We start from the raw sequence: 17,700 nt of genomic DNA on the forward strand, positions 1-17,700 counted from the left end.
CGATGCTCATGTGCCAAGAACCGGCTTTTCTGATCCTGCACATCCCCGGGAGAAGGACATCCGCCAGGGAGAGATTGGGCTATTTGCCCAAATCGTGCCCTGTGAATGTTCTTCAAATTCTTACATCTGGCGAAAGCAGGCACATAGCTTACTTTTACCAGCCTAAGAGTTTGAAAACATATAAAAATTAAATTTAAAAACATATTTTTATGTTTTAAAAACCCTGTCCATTAAGATAAGTTTATTTTAAACCGTATTAAAACACATTAAAAAAAATTCAAAAATATATTTTTTATTCTAAAACATTTAATTAACTTTAATTTCAATTAATTTTAAATATGTGAGGTGTTTTATTTATTTATTATGTTGTGTTTCCTGTCTTAAGGGTTTATTCTCATCGATAATAATGGGAACTTGGAGAAACGGAGTTCCCATTATAATCGATGAGAATATTGCAGAGTGATTGGTGGTCCAGGCCCATGTGACTCCAGCATGTCGGTACGTACGAAGGAGTTCTCTCCCCTTACGCTACGCATGGAATGAAAGCCTCCGACCGCAATCAAAAGCGCCTCCAGGACCTCCGGTTACTTTCCCCCCAAAATTTTTGTTTGGAGGCATTCGTCGGAAGAAAGCCTCTGAGCTGAATTTTAGCCCCAATCTCTCCGAACAAATTTATAGGCCATAATGGTTTTTTTTTAATCATACACTAAAGGTAAGCATTATATATACTTTAATGCATCCATCTGCTTTTCAGATTATGTAGGTTAGGCACAGTTCAGGCATAATCATAACCACTTTATATGTAAACATTTAGAAAACACAATTGTGATGAATAAGTTAACATCTTCAACAGAAGGAAAAACACAAGTGTCTTGTCTATGGTGTAAACATTTTGTTACACACAGCATTGTGTGACTAACTCGCGTACATCATTTCCATCAGCAAAGCATTCATTTGGACATTTCCGATCAGTGGTCGAAAAAACAGTTGTGTGATGATGGGTGCGTCGATGCTCTTTAAGGACGCCAGTGCAAGCAGTATCTGGCTGAAGCGAGTTGTGTCCTGAAGATGAACAGAGTGGGTGTATTCAGTGAGGGCTCGTTCAGCCTCCTGCTGCAGATACAAGATGTATTGTGGAGAGTGCAGCCCCAACACATCTGCAGAACAAAACAGAAAAACATTAGGGCAATGGATTCGAGATGGTAATCCTGAAAGATTTAAGCAAAGGTAAGATTTTATGCAAATTCCTGAGTTATTTGTGTCACAGACTTTCATTAAAAGAATTACTTCCCTCTGAAATATGTTGAGCTTAGCACATTTCCCAATGGAGATATTATAAAAAGCCAGACTTGTAATATACTGATCTCCTTGCAACAGCCATCACTTCATCCAACTCTGAAACAAATCAAATGTTTTTAAAATTCGAGGATTTTAATCTCATACTTGCATTTAATTCCCTTACAGACTAAAGGAAAGATTTGCATCTAATTAATCACCCTTCATGACCTCAGGTCCCCCAAAGCATTTTGCAGCCCATGAAATACTTTTGAAGTGTAGTCATTGTTGGTAATTTAGGAAACGCAGCAGCCAAGTTGTGCACAGAAAGGTTCCACAAACTGCTATTAAATAAATGATCAGATAATCTGTTTTAGTGATTTTGGTTGAAAGATAAATATTGACCAGGTCACCAGGATAACGCCCATGCTCTTCTTCAAATAATGCCATGGGATCTTTTACATCCACCTCAGAGAGCAGATAGGGCCTCAGTTTAACATTTCACCTGAAAGATGGACACATCTGACAGTGCAGCACTCCCTCAGTACTGCACTGAAGTATCAGCTAAGATTTTGTGCTTAAGTTTCTGGAGTGGGATTTGAACCCACAACCTTTGGACTACAGAGGTGAGAGTGCTGCCCACTGAGCCACAGCTGCCAAGGCTATTACAGCTATTCACAATTCCCAGAACACGAAAATAAATATCCTTAGACTGACTCCTCAAACTGTCCGAGGGAAACCAGTGGAGACAGACTGAGCTTCCAGTTATAAATCACCAATATGGGGCAAGGAGTTCCTCAACATACTAGGGGCAGCAATGCTGTAAATATGTTGCTTGTAAATGCAGTAACAAAACACCTTCCACCACTGATCAAATTCAAAGGATGTTATTTACATCTAATTCTTTATCGGAATCATAGTCGCCCCTCCCTTGACCTGCACTCACCATTCTTGCTCATCCGAACATAAGAACATAATGAGGAGTAGGCCATACGGCCCCTCGAGCCTGTTCCGCCATTCAATAAGATAATTGGCTGAATGACTGATCTGATCTTTGTCCCAAATCCACTTTCCTGCATGTTCCCCATAACCCTTGATTCCCTTATGGTTCAAAAATCTGTCTATCTCAGCCTTTAATATATTCAATGACCCAGCCTCCACAGCTCTCCGGGGTAGAGAATTCCAAAGATTCCCGACCCTCTGAGAGAAGAAATTCCTCCTCATCTCCGTCTTAAATGGGCGACCCCTTATTCTGAAACTATGCCTCCTACTTCTAGATTCCCCCATGAGGGGAAACATCCTCTCATCATCTACCTTGTCAAGCCCCCTCAGAACCTTGTATGTTTCAAAAGATCATCTCTCATTCTTCTAAACGTCAATGAGTACAGGCCCAACCTGCTCAACCTTTCCTCATAAGACATCTCCTTCATCCCAGGAATCAATCTAGTGAACCTTCTCTTAATTGACTCCAATGCAAGTAAATACCTCCTTAAATAAGGAGACCAGAACTGTACGCAGTAATCCAGGTGTGCTCTCACCAACGCCCTATGCAGTTGTAGCAAGACTTCCTTAGTTTTATACTCTATCCCCCTTTTATTTACCTTCCTAATTACTTGCTAAATTTTTGTGTTTCATGTCGCGGACCCCTAGATCCTTCTGTACTGCAGCATTCTGTAGTTCCTCTCCATTTAAACAATATTTTGCTTTTCTATTCTTCCTACCAAAGTGGATAATCTCACATTTTCCAACATTATACTCCATCTGCCAAATCTTTGCCCACTAACTTGACCTATCAAAGGGTCCAAATTTCCCTAATCTCTTTTTCCGGTGCCCTCACTCGAGCGGCGCCGTTTCTGCCCGCCTCCAAACGCGCCGAAAAAAGACCTCAATATTTTGGCTGCTCCACAGCCTCTCCTCCGTTATGGCGCAGCGTGGCTCTTGCTGTCTGCTTTTATATTTCCTGCTAGTTTACTCTCATAATCTATTTTCTCCATCTTTATTATTTTTTAAGTCATCTTTGTTGGTTTTGAAAAGTTTCCCAATCTTCTAGTCTACCACTAATCTTCGCAACATTGTATGCCTGTTCTTTCAATTTGATACCATACTTAACTTCCTTAGTTTGCCATGGGTGGCTCGTCCTCTCGTAGAGTCTTTCTTTCTCAATGGAATATATCTTTGTTGAGAATTATGAAATATCTTCTTAAATGACTGCCACTGCTTATCTACCGTCTGACCTTTTAATCTATTTTTCCCATTCCACTTTAACCAACTTTGTCCATACCTTTGTAATTGCAGTGTGGGATCACTCTACAGGTGAGGCATCACTCTATGGGTGAGGCATCACTCTACGGGTGATGGATCATTCTACGGGTGAGGGATCACTCTACGGGTGAGGGATCACTCTACGGGTGAGAAATCACTCTACAGGAGAGGGATCACTCCACAGTTGAGGGATCACTCTATAGGTGTAAGAGCAGCAGAGGCCAGCGGGGTATAAAGGGAGTGAGGGCCAAACAGCAGCAACCCAGCTGAAGACAAGAAATAGGAAGAACCTAAATCAAAATGTGACTACACATGAAAGAAGGGAAGTGATTGATTGGTGAGTTTTTCTCTCTCTTCTGGGGCATTGGTTTGAATTAAGAGCTGGGACTAAAAACAAAACTCGAAAACTTAATTAAATAAATACATTCGGAAGGCAGGGCAGGAGATGTGTTTCTGCTGCAGCATGTGGGAGCTGGTTGACCCCATTGAGGTCCATGGTGACCACATCTGCAGCAAGTGTCTGTAGCTCGAGGAACTTTGGCTCCGCATTGAGGAGCTGGAGTCCGAGCTGCAGACACTGCGCCACACCAGGGAGGGGGAGAGTTACTTGGACGCTGCGTACCAGGAGGTAGTCACACCAATTAGATTCATTAATTCAAATTTGGTCCGTGATCTGGGACAGGAGGGTGTGACTACAAGTGAGGAAAGTATGGGGACTCAAGATGGAGTGATAGAGGAGCTTCAGCCCTTGCTCTTGTCCAACAGGTTCGAGGCTCTTACTCCCTGTGTGGACGAGAGCAGGGACTGCAGGGAGGATGAGCAACTGGTACAGGGGGCCATTCAAGTGATGGAAGTAAAAAGAAATGTTTTAATGGTAGGGGACAGTATCATCATGGGGATAGATACTGTTCTTTGCAGCCGAGAGCATGAGTCCCGAAGGCTGTGTGGGAGGGAGGAACCTAATACAATCACTATCACTAAAGAAGTAGTACTCGGTAAAATAATGGAACGAAAGGTGGACCTGATGGCTTGCATCCTAGGGTCCTAAAAGAAGTGGCTGCCAAGATAGTGGAGGTCCCAGCAGATTGGAAAACCGCAAAGTAATGCCCCTTTTTTAAAAAGCTGGCAGACAGAAAGCAGGAAACCTTAGACCAATTAGCCTAACATCTGCCATTGGGAAAATGCTGGAGTCCATTATTAAGGAAGCAGTAGCAGGACATTTGGAAAAGCATAATTCAATCAAGCAGAGTCAGCATGGTTTTATGAAAGGAAAATCATGTTTGACAAATTTGCTGGAGTTCTTTGAGGATGTAACGAGCAGGGTGGATAAAGGGGAACCAGTGGATGTGGTGTATTTGGATTTCCAAAAGTCATTCAACAAGGTGCCACACAAAAGCTAACTGCACAAGATAAAAGCTCACGGGATTGGGGGTAATATATTAGATTGGATAGCGGATTGGCTAACTAACAGAAAACAGAGAGTCAGGATAATGGGTCATTTTCCAGTTAGCAAACAGTAACTAGTGGGGTGCCGCAGGGATCGGTGCTGGGGCCTCAACTATTTATAATCAATATTAATGAATTGGATGAAAGGACCAAGAGTAAAGGAGTCAAGTTTGCTGATGATACAAAGATGGGTGGGAAAGCAAATTGTGAGGAGGACACAAAAAATCTGCAAAGGGATATAGACAAGCTAAGTGAATGGGCAAAAATTTGGCAGATGGAGTAAAATGTGGAAACATGTGAGGTTATCCAATTTGGCAGGAAAAATAGAAAAGCAAGTTATAATTTAAATGGTGAAAAATTGCAAAGTGCTGCAGTACAGAGTGACCTGGGGGTCCTTGTGCATGAATCACAAAAAGTTAGTGTGCAGGTACAGCAAATAATCAGGAAAGCAAATTGAATGTTGGCCGTTATTGCAAGGGGGATAGAGTATAAAAGCAGAGAAGTCCTGCTACAACTGTACAGGGTATTGGTGAGGCCACACCTAAAATACTGTGTACAGTTTTGGGCTCTGTATTTAAGGAAGGATATAGTTGCATTGGAGGCTGTTCAGAAAAGGTTCACTAGGTTGATTCAAGAGATGGTCACATCGCAGGTAAAGATTACAAAGGCAGATAGGGAATGGATGACCATCAGGCAGAGCAGGAGTAGGAAGGTAGTGCAGGGGTCCACTGCGGTCATCTCCCTCCAAAACAGATATATCATTTTGGATACTGTTGGGGGAGATGGCTCATCAGGGGAAGGCAGCAGCAGCCAAGTTCATGGCACCATGCGAGGCTCTGCTACACAGGAGGGCAGGAAAAAGAGCGGGAGAGCTATAGTGGTCGGGGATTCTATTGTAAGGGGAATAGATAGGCGTTTCTGCGGCCACAATCGAGACTCCAGGATGGTATGTTGCTAACCTGGTGCAAGGGTCAAGGATGTCTCGGAGCGGCTGCAGGGCATTCCGGAGGGGGAGGGTTGTGGTGGTGCATATAGGTACCAACGATATTGGTAAAAAATGGGATGAGGTCCTACAAGCTGAATTTAGGGAGCTAGGAGTTAAATTAAAAAGTAGGACCTCAAAGGTAGTAATCCCAGGATTGCTACCAGTGCCACGTGCTAGTCAGAGTAGAAATAGTAGAATAGTTAAGATGAATACATGACTTGAGGAATGGTGCAAGAGGGAGGGATTCAAATTCCTGGGACATTGGAACCGGTTCTGGGGGAGGTGGGATCAGTACAAGCCGGATGGTCTGTACCTGGGCAGGACCGGAACTGATGTCCTAGGGTGAGTGTTTGCTAGTGCTGTTGGGAGGGTTTAAACTAATATGGCAGGGGGATGAGAATCGATGCAGGGAGTCAGAGGGAATTAAATGGTGGCAGAAGCAAAAGGTAGAAAGGAGATAAGGAAAAGTGGAGGGCAGAGAAATAAAAGGCAAAAATCAAAAAGGGCCACATTACAGCAAAATTCTAAAAAGACAGAGTGTCAAAAAAAACAAGCCTGAAGGCTCTGTGTCTCAATGCGAGGAGATTTCGTAATAAACTGAATGAATTAACTGCGCAGATAGTTGTTAATGGATATGATGTAATTGGGATTACATAGAAACATACAAACATAGAAATGAGGTGCAGGAGTAGGCCATTTGGCACTTCGAGCCTGCACCACCATTCGATGAGTTCATGGCTGAACATGCAACTTCAGTATCCCATTCCTGCTTTCTCGCCATACCCCTTGATCCCCCTAGTAGTAAGGACTACATCTAACTCCTTTTTGAATATATTTAGTGAATTGGCCTCAACAACTTTCTGTGGTAGAGAATTCCACAGGTTCACCACTCTCTGGGTGAAGAAGTTTCTCCTCATCTCGGTCCTAAATGGCTTACCCCTTATCCTTAGACTGTGACCCCTGGTTCTGGACTTCCCCAAAATTGGGAACATTCTTCCTGCATCTAACCTGTCTAATCCCATCAGAATTTTAAACATTTCCATGAGATCCCCTCTCATTCTTCTGAACTCCAGTGAATACAAGCCCAGTTGATCCAATCTTTCTTGATATGTCAGTCCCGCCATCCCGGGAATCAGTCTGGTGAACCTTCGCTGCACTCCCTCAATAGCAAGAATGTCCTTCCTCAAGTTAGGAGACCAAAACTGTACACAATACTCCAGGTGTGGCCTCACTAAGTCCCTGTACAACTGTAGTAACATCTCCCTGCCCCTGTACTCAAATCCCCTCGCTATGAAGGCCAACATGCCATTTGCTTTCTTAACCGTCTGCTGTACCTGTATGCCAACCTTCAATGACTGATGTACCATGACACCAGATCTCGTTGCACCTCCCCTTTTCCTAATCTGTCACTATTCAGATAATAGTCTGTCTCTCTGTTTTTACCACCAAAGTGGATAAACTCACATTTATCCACATTATACTTCATCTGCCATGCATTTGCCCACTCACCTAACCTATCCAAGTCACTCTGCAGCCTCATAGCATCCTCCTCGCAGCTCACACTGCCACCCAACTTAGTGTCATCCGCAAATTTGGAGATACTACATTTAATCCCCTCGTCTAAATCATTAATGTACAATGTAAACAGCTGGGGCCCCAGCACAGAACCTTTCGGGACCCCACTTGTCACTGCCTGCCATTCTGAAAAGTACCCATTTACTCCTACTCTTTGCTTCCTGTCTGCCAACCAGTTCTCAATCCACGTCAACAAACTACCCCCATTCCCATGTGCTTTAACTTTGTACATTAATCTCTTGTGTGGGACCTTGTCGAAAGCCTTCTGAAAGTCCAAATATTCCACATCAACTGGTTCTCCCTTGTCCACTCTACTGGAAACATCCTCAAAAAATTCCAGAAGATTTGTCAAGCGTGATTTCCCTTTCATAAATCCATGCTGACTTGGACCTATCATGTCACCTCTTTCCAAATGCGCTGCTATGACATCCTTAATAATTGATCCCTTCATTTTACCCACTACCGATGTCAGGCTGACTGGTCTATAATTCCCTGTTTTCTCTCTCCCTCCTTTTTAAAAAATGGGGTTACATTGGCTACCCTCCACTCCATAGGAACTGATCCAGAGTCTATGGAATGTTGGAAAATGACTGTCAATGCATCCGCTATTTCCAAGGCCACCTCCTGAAGTACTCTGGGATGCAGTCCATCAGGCCCTGGGGATTTATCGGCCTTCAATCCCATCAATTTCTCCAACACAATTTCCCGACTAATAAGGATTTCCCTCAGTTCCTCCTTCTTACTAGACCCTCTGACCCCTTTTATATCCCGAAGGTTGTTTGTGTCCTCCTTAGTGAATACCGAACCAAAGTACTTGTTCAATAGGTCTGCCATTTCTTTCTTTCCCGTCATGACTTCCCCTGATTCTGACTGCAGAGGACCTACGTTTGTCTTTACTAACCTTTTTCTCGTTACATATCTAAAGAAACTTTTGCAGTCCGTCTTAATGTTCCCTGCAAGCTTCCTCTCGTACTCCATTTTCCCTGCTCTAATCAAAGCCTTTGTCCTCCTCTGCTGAGTTCTAAATGTCTCCCAGTCCCCGGGTTCACTGCTATTTCTTGCCAATTTTTATGCCACTTCCTTGGCTTTAATACTATCCCTGATTTCCCTTGATAGCCACGGTTGAGCCGCCTTCCCTTTTTTATTTTTACGTCAGACAGTGATGTACAATTGTTGCAGTTCATCCATGCGGTCTCTAAATGTCTGCCATTGCCCATCCACAGCCAACCCCTTAAATATCATTCGCCAATCTATCCTAGCCAATTCACGCCTCATACCTTCAAAGTTACCCTTCTTTAAGTTCTGGACCATGGTCTCTGAATTAACTGTTTCATTCTCCATCCTAATGTAGAATTCCACCATATTATGGTCACTCTTCCCCAAGGGGCCTCGCACAACAAGATTGCTCATTACTCCTCTCTCATTACACAACACTTGGTCTAAGATGGCCTCCCCCCTAGTTGGTTCCTTGACATACTGGTCTAGAAAAACATTCCCTTATTCACTCCAGGAAATCCTCCTCCACCGTATTGCTTCCAGTTTGGTTAGCCCAATCTATATGCATATTAAAGTCACCCATGATAACTGCTGCACCCTTATTGCATGCACCCCTAATTTCCTGTTTGATGCCCTCCCCAACATCACTACTACTGTTTGGAGGTCTGTACACAACTCCCACTAACGTTTTTTTCCCTTTGGTGTTCTGCAGCTCTACCCATATAGATTCCACATCATCCAAGCTAATGTCCTTCCTAACTATTGCATTAATCTCCTCTTTAACCAGCAATGCTACCCCACCTCCTTTTCCTTTTATTCTATCCTTCCTGAATGTTGAATACCATGGATGTTGAGTTCCCAGCCCTGATTATCCTGGAGCCACGTCTCTGTAATCCCAATCGCATCATATCTGTTAACATCTATTTGCACAGTTAATTCATCCACCTTATTATGGATACTTCTTGCATTAAGACACAAAGCCTTCAGGCTTGTTTTTTTAACACCCTTTGTCCTTTTAGAATTATGATGTAGTGTGGCCCTTTTTGTTTCTTGCCTTTGTTTACTCGGCCTTCCACTATTGCGTTTTACCTTTCTACCATCTGTTTCTGACTCCATATTATTTCGCCCTATCTCGCTGCATAGGTTCCCATCCCCCTGCCATATTAGTTTAAACACTCCCGAACTGCATTAGCAAATGTTACCCCCAGGACATCAGTTCCAGTCCTGCCCAAGTGCAGACCGTCCCTTTTGTAAAGGTCCCACTTCCCCCAGAACTGGTTCCAATGTCCCAGGAATTTGAATCCCTCCCTCTTGCACCACTGCTCAAGCCACTTATTTATTCTAACTATCCTGCTCCCTCTACTCTGATTTGCATGTGGCACTGGTAGCACTGGTAGAGATTACTACCTTTGAGGTCCTACTTTTTAATTTAACTCCTAGCTCCCTAAATTCAGCTTGAAGGACCTCTTCCCGCTTTTTACCTATATCGTTGGTACCTACATGTATCACGACAACTAGCTGTTCACCCTCCCTCTCCAGAATGCTCTGCAGCCGCTCCAAGGCATCTTTGACCCTTGCACCAGGGAGGCAACATACCATCCTGGAGTCTCGGTTGCGGCCGCAGAAACTCCTATCTATCCCCCTTACAATAGAGTCCCCTATCACTATAGCTCTCCCACTCTTTTTCCCACCCTTCTGTGCAGCAGAGCCACCCACGGTGCCATGAACCTGGCTGCTGGTGCCTTCCCCTGCTAAGTCATCTCCCCCAACAGTATCCAAAACGGTATATCTGTTTTGGAGGGAGATGACTGCAGGGGACTCCTGCACTACCTTCCTGCTCTTGCCTTGTCTCTTGGTCACCCATTCACTATCTGTCCTAACCCTTACCTGCGGTGTGACCAACTCACTAAATGTGCTATCCACAACATTCTCAGCATCGTGCATGCTCCAAAGTGAGTCCATCCGCAGCTCCAGTGCCGTCATGCAGTCTGTCAGGAGCTGCAGCTGGACACACTTCCCACACACATAGTAGTCAGGGACACTGGTAGACATGGCTCCAGGGTGACCAAGGCTGGGAACTCAACATCCAGGGGTATTCAATATTCAGGAAAGATAGACAGAAAGGAAGAGGAGATGGGGTAGCGTTGCTAGTTAAAGAGGAGATTAACATAATAGTAAGGATGGACATTAGCTTGGATGATGTGGAATCTGTATAGGTAGAGCTGCGGAACACCAAAGGGCAGAAAACACTAATGGGAGTTGTGTACAGACCACCAAAAGTAGTAGTGAGGTTGCGGATGGCATCAAACAGGAAATTAGGGATGCGTGCAATGAAGATGACTTTAATCTGCATATAGATTGGGCTAACCAAACTGGAAGCAGTACGGAGGAGGATTTCCTGGAGTGTATAAGGGATGGTTTTCTCGACCAATATGTCGAGGAACCAACTAGAAAGCTGGTCATCCTAGACTGGGTGTTGTGTAATGAGCAATCTTGTTGTGCGAGGCCCCTTGGGGAAGAGTGACCATAATATGGTAGAATTCTTCATTAAGATGGAGAGTGACACAGTTAATTCAGAGACTAGGGTCCTGAACATAAAGAAAGACAACTTCGATGGTATGAGATGTGAATTGGCTAGGATAGTCTGGGAAATGATACTTAAAAGGTTGATGGTGGATAGGCAATGGCGGACATTTAAAGATCACATGGATGAACTTCAACAATTGTACATCCCTGTCTGGCATAAAAATAAAACGGGGAAGATGGCTCAACAATGGCGAACAAGGGAAATTAGGGATAGTGTTAAATCCAAGGAAGAGGCATATAAATTGGCAAAAAAAAGCAGCAAACCTGAGGACTGGAAAAAATTTAGAATTGAGCAGAGGAGGACAAAGGGTTTAATTAGGAGGAGTAAAATAAAGTATGAGAGTAAGCTTGCAGGGAACATAAAAACTAACTGAAAAAGCTTCTATAGATATGTGGAGAAAAAGATTAGTGAAGGCAAATGTAGGTCCTTTGCAGTCAGAATCAGGTGAATTTATAATGGGGAACAAAGAAATGGCAGACCAATTGAACAAATACTTTGGTTCTGTCTCCACTAAGGAAGACATGAATAACCTTCCGGAAATACACGGGGACTGAGGGTTTTGCGAGAAGGAGGAACTGAAAGAAATCCTTATTAGTCAGGAAATTGAGTTCGGGAAATTGATGGGATTGAAGGCCGATAAATCCCCAGGGCCTGATAGTCTGCATCCCACAGTACTTAAGGAAGTGGCCCTAGAAATAATGGATGCATTGGTGTTAATTTTCCAACATTCTATAGACTCTGGATCAGTTCCTATGGATTGAAGGGTAGCTAATGTAACACCACTTTTTAAAAAAAGAGGAAGAGAGAAAACAGTGAATTATAGACTGGTTAGCCTGACATCGGTAGTGGGGAAAATGTTGGAATCAATTACTAAAGATGTAATAGCAGCGCAGTTGGAAAGCAATGATAGCATCGGTCCAAGTCAGCATGGATTTATGAAAGGGAAATCATGCTTGATAAATCTAGAATTTTTTGAGGATGTAACTAATAGAGTGGACAAGGGAGAACCAGTGGATATGGTGTATTTGGACTTTCAAAAGGCTTTTGACAAGGTCCCACACAAGAGATTAGTGTGCAAAATTAAGGTACATGGGGGTAATGTATTGACGTGGATAGAAAACTGGTTGGCAGACAGGAAACAAAGAGTCGTAATAAACGTGTCCTATTCAGAATGGTAGGCACTGACTAGTGGGGTGCCGCAAGGTTCAGTGCTGGGTCCCCAGCTCTTTACAATATACATTAATGATTTAGACAAAGGAATTGAATGTAATATCTCCAAGTTTGCAGATGACACTAAGCTGGGTGGCAGTGTGAGCTGTGAGGAGGATGCTAAGAGGCTGCAGGGTGACTTGGACAGGTTAGGTGAGTGGGCAAATGCATGGCAGATGCAGTATAATGTGGATAAATGTGAGGTTATTCACTTTGGTAGAAAAAACCGGAAGGCAGAATATTATCTGAATGGTGACAGATTAAGGAAAGGGGAGATGCAACGAGACCTGGATATCATGGTACATCAGTCATTGAAAGTTGGCATGCAGGTACAGCAGGCGTTGAAGAAGGCAAATGGCATGTTGGCCTTCATAGCAAGAGGATTTGTGAATAGAAGCAGGGAGGTTTTCCTGCAGTTGTACAGGGCCTTGGTGGCCACACCTTGAATATTGTGTACAGTTTTGGTCTCCCAATCTGAGGAAGGACATTCTTGCTATTGAGGGAGTGCAGCGAAGGTTCACCAGACTGATTGCCGGGATGGCAGGACTGGCATATGAAGAAAGACTGGATCGACTGAAATTTAGAAGAATGAGAGGGGACTTCATAGAAACATATAAAATTCTGACGGGATTAGCAGGTTAGATGCAGGAAGAATGTTCCCGATGTTAGGGAAGTTCAGAACCAGGGTCACAGTCTAAGGATAAGGGATAAGCCATTTAGGACCGAGATGAGGGGAAACTGCTTCAGTCAGAGAATTGTGAGCCTGTGGAATTCTCTACCACAGAAAGTTGTTGAGGCCAGTTCATTAGATATATACAAAAGGGAGTTAGATGTGGCCGTTACAGCTAAAGGGATCAAGGGGTATGGAAAGAAAGCAGGAATGGGGTATTGAAGTTGCATGATCAGCCATGACCATATTGAATGGTGGTGCAGGCTCGAAGGGCCAAATGGCCTACTCCTGCATCTATTTTCTATGTTTCTATGTTTCTATGAGGGGGTTGACTTATGAAGATAGGTTGAGTAGGTTGGGCCTATACACATTGGAGTTCAGAAGAATGATAGGTGATCTTATCGAAAAATATAAGGGTGCTCGATAAGGTGGATCAGAGAGGATATTTCCACTCATCAGAGAAACTAAAACTCGGGGACATAATCTCAAAATAAGGAGCTGCCTATTTAAAACTGAGATGAGGAGGAATTTCTTCTTCTCAGAGGGTTGTAAATCTGTGAAATTCTTTTCCCCAAAGAGCTGTGGAGGCTGGGTCTTTGAATATATTTAAAGCGGAGATGGACAGATTTTTGAGCGATAAGAGAATAAAGGGTTATGGGGTGCGGGCAGGGAAGTGGAGATGAGTCCTGATTAGATCAGTCATGATCTTGTTGAATGGTGGTGCAGGCTCGAGCAGTCTAATGGCCTACTCCTGCTCCTATTTCTTATGTTCTTATGTTCACTCTACAGGTGAGGGAACACTCTGCAGGTATGGGATCACTCTACAGGAATCACTATAGGATTAGATTTCAGGGCCTTGAGAATTTGGGCAATTTCAAACTCTGAATACCTCACAGTGATGAAAAGTTTAAAATCTAGAGGCGGTTTGAGTTGAAAGTGAGAATCGTAAGAGTAAATGTTATGAACTTTTTCATAATTTCCCAAATTCGTACTCCCACCACTGAGCTTGATGCAATGAAATCCCATATCAGGAGTTCAGCCACAGAGATCCTGTCCCATTGTCCAGCTCTGTGCTTGGGCGAGCTAATTTTTTTTTGTCGGCTGTCAATTATGTCCCTGGGTTCGGCTGGGCCGCCAACATGCAGCATGTTGGCAACCCGGCCGAACCCAGGGGCACCCCTTTTTGGGTGCCAGGCCACTGGCCAGGCTGAAACCCTCCCTGGAGGCCCAGTGGACCTAACTTAAAGATTCGCAGAGCTCGCAGCGGCCCTCCCCTTTAAGTGAAGGGGAGAGATGTGGTGACACGGCACCATGATGATGTCATCAGCGCTACGCTGATGAGCGACAGCGGTGGACACTTTGCCCGCCCCCACTTCCACCCCTCTACTTACCGAACTTCCACTCTCCACTGCACATCTGCCCCCATTGTGACCGACTACCGAGCTTCTCTTTAAAAAAAAGCCAAAGAGCGAAATTTCGCACCACACATCTACTGTTGCGGTAAATACAGTCAAAACACGGTAGGTGCGCCGCATTTTTGGCAGGGCCAATCTCGGCCCCAAGTAGTTAGAAAGGAGAAAGGAGGGATTGAGGAACCCGGTGAGAAGGTAGAAACATGGGGCTGAGATGGACCAAAACTGGGAAAACTTGTTGGGCTAAGTGTTTTTGTCCACAGAATTTCCTGTGTTCCCATCCAGGACAATAAAAAACAATCCTGGTTAATGCTAACATGGACTTCCCTCAGACCACGTGTGAATGTAATCTCACATATCCCGCAGGACTGGACACATTTCCAAGCCACTAAAATTTTAAGGAATATGGACACATCTTTCCCCAGTGAAGCATTCTCCAGTCGTCCTGGTTAATTCTTACCACTGGATAAAGGCCTAGCTCTGTCGAGCCCGTCTGGTGGCTGATGTGCAACGGTCACCTCACGTTAAAAAAAATTCACACACAGGCATCTTCCACCCCCTCAACTGGAGTTCGGGACTAGAACATCGGATCCTTCATTGAAACTTCTGTGAACTCTTGTGGAAGCAAGTCATCCTCGTTTGAGGGACCACCTATGATGATGATGTAGAAAGGGATTCAATCGATTATCCCATTTACTGATACAAGAGCACAGTCAAACCGGAGAAAGACTGTTTAGATACTTCACGTAGGGGGATTCATTCCATTGTCCCAACTGTTGACACTTAACCGGTAAGGGAATAAGGGGTTATGGGGAGCGGGCAGGGAAGTGAACCTGAGTCCATGATCGGATCAGCCATGATCGTATTAAATTGCAGAGCAGGCTCGAGGGGCCATATGGCCTACTCCTGCTCCTATTTCTTATGCTCTTATGTTCATATTCTTCCACACAAAGGGTAGTGGAAATATGCAACGTTCTTCCCCAAAACGCTCTGCATGCTGGGGATCAATTGGAACGTTCAAGATTGAGATCGCTAGATGTCTGTTGTATAAGGGTATCAAGGGATTTGGAGCTAGTGCAGGTAAATGGAGTTGGGGTACAGATCAGCCAGGATCTAATTAAATGGCAGAGCAGGTCCAAGGGGCAGAATGACCTACTTTTGTTCCAACCAATGCTTCTCCCCCCGCCAAAAAAAAACAAATTAACACGGATCATTGGGACTGACCAGATGGACCACAAGTGGTCTTTGATCCTGTACGTTCTGATGTTCATATACATATCTATAATGGCAAGTCCACTGGAGAGCACCTGGTGAGACTGCTAGTTAAAATAAACTTAGAATGGGCTACATCAGATAGTATCCAGTTGTCCTTTTAATCTGGTTCACCTCATCTTGATGTTTGTCTCCTCGGGGTAACCTCTGTATATGCGGGGTTCAAAGTGATTTATTGGACATAACATAATGCAATATAAGAGCTGCCAGTCATGATTTTGCATATAGCCTTTGCTGAAATCACTGACACCAGCATGTTTCTGAACCTTCTAAGGTGCCAATCAACTTTGAAGGCCAACATTTCCTGCCAAGGTTAAGCAGTTTTGTTCCGTTATCAAACAATTTTCACAACACATTGTTGATCAGAACTGTCAGCACATTTATGAAAAGATCTGTCCTTTTTCTCGCGCATAAAATCTGAAGCAAACATTTCTGGAAACAATAGTAAACTGTAACTAAGGAGCACATAATAATTTCCTGTGTTCTCTGTGCCTTTTAATTATGTAACATTACAAAAAGATTTGTTTTAGTTTGAAATGCTAATCCAGTCATTGTGCTTGCTTCAGACGTGTTTGAATTCACTTTTATTATTTTTAAACTTCAGTCAGCAGTTGTTGAGAGCTGCATCGGTTTTAATTCCTTAAAAGGTTTGGAAGTACAGAAATATTTCAGACCTGCCCAGAGCTTAAATATTTTTGCAACAGAAGCATTTCTAAGAAAACTATTTCACTGAAAGTTGAAGCAAAGCTGATCTTTTGCCCTGTGCTTTCCCTGTTTAGCTTCCTCCCTTAGCTTGGTTCACTAACTTCCCTTTCACTAAACCACAAATCCATCTTCCTTAAAAGTTTGGCACTGTGAGTCTGTACACATTTTGAACCTCTCAGTGCCAAACAAAAATGTGCTTCTGTCAGAGTGGCCATTTAACGATGAACAAATTTCTTGTTTTCTAATTGATAGTACAACAACACAATCCATATTTCCTGAATAATCTCAACACACTCTCAATGTCAATTCAATTATTTCCATTCCAGATTACTAAAAGTAAAAATCAAGCCTTGAGTCAGGGACTCTAGTAGGATAGCTCACCTGGGCTGAATAAAACGATTCCCTTTAAGTACACATACTCCTTCGTGCTGATGTCTATGCTCCAGCACTTAGTTAGGAATGATTTTACTCCCTGTACTTCTGCAGCTGACAGCTCGTTGATCATTTTCTCATCGACGCTTTTGCCCTTCTGGTTCGTTAGAATCTCTTTCAGGATGCTCGTTTTTGATGGTTCAATCACTTCGAAATCCACACCTTCCTGAGCCAAACCTAGCACAAACAGGGCAGCCCAGCAGTTCTCCAGCAGCAGGAGCTGGTCCGGCTGCAGCAGCCCCCGAAAGGAGGGCAGGTTTTTAATAAAGTTCACAGTCTTGAGCAGAACTTCAGAAGCAGCCTTGCCGGCAAAGTAAGGCGATCCTAGTGCCACCTTCTCTTTGGATTCGTGCGTGCAGCTGCAGGTGGGTAGATGCTGATGTCCCTTGTGGTTTAGGATGTGGTAAAGGATGCTGCCTTGATTCATCTTGTCCTTTTCACAGTGACATTTCCTTTGAAGGGCAGAGTGAGAACTGAACGCCATCGCTCTGTGAAGACAGTAGCACCCTTGTCAACAGTGCTGCGGAGAGTATCAGTGCTTATGTGTTTATGTTCGAGAAACAAGACCCTGATAGATCTTTTATACCCCGGCTGCCAAATAACCTTGAACAGCTCTGTAGCAAGTTCCAAGGTTATCACTGAAATAGTGGAGAGGTGGTTATGTGAAAATACAGGCATGGATCAGAGGCAGAGACAGAAAAGTGGCATGGATTGTGTCTGGAATAATATAAGGTGATGCAATATAATAGTCAATGTGATGTGTAGAGCTAGTTTGCTTTTAGTCTTCTCAAGGCCATTCAGTAGGATCATTCAATAGTTGCCTTCAAACCCCTAACACTAGTTAAATTTAAACAGCTCCATTTTCTTTTTGAGT

At 43.7% G+C, this 17,700-nt stretch overlaps 1 protein-coding gene across 1 annotated transcript; it reads right to left on the minus strand.

Annotated features, from left to right (window-relative positions):
- Nucleotides 1–740: 740 nt before the first annotated feature.
- Nucleotides 741–17,362, minus strand: LOC139265201 (nuclear receptor subfamily 0 group B member 1-like). Its single transcript, XM_070882126.1, has 2 exons — nt 16,776–17,362; nt 741–1,157 (listed from the first exon to the last, which is right to left on the minus strand). Exons 1-2 carry the CDS (start codon nt 17,308–17,310, stop codon nt 916–918), a joined length of 777 nt encoding a protein of 258 aa, XP_070738227.1. The 5' UTR covers nt 17,311–17,362; the 3' UTR covers nt 741–915.
- Between the last annotated feature and the right edge of the window lie 338 nt (nt 17,363–17,700).

The sequence above is a fragment of the Pristiophorus japonicus genome, chromosome 6 (assembly GCF_044704955.1).
Source record: "Pristiophorus japonicus isolate sPriJap1 chromosome 6, sPriJap1.hap1, whole genome shotgun sequence".
Taxonomy (NCBI): Eukaryota; Metazoa; Chordata; class Chondrichthyes; family Pristiophoridae; genus Pristiophorus; species Pristiophorus japonicus.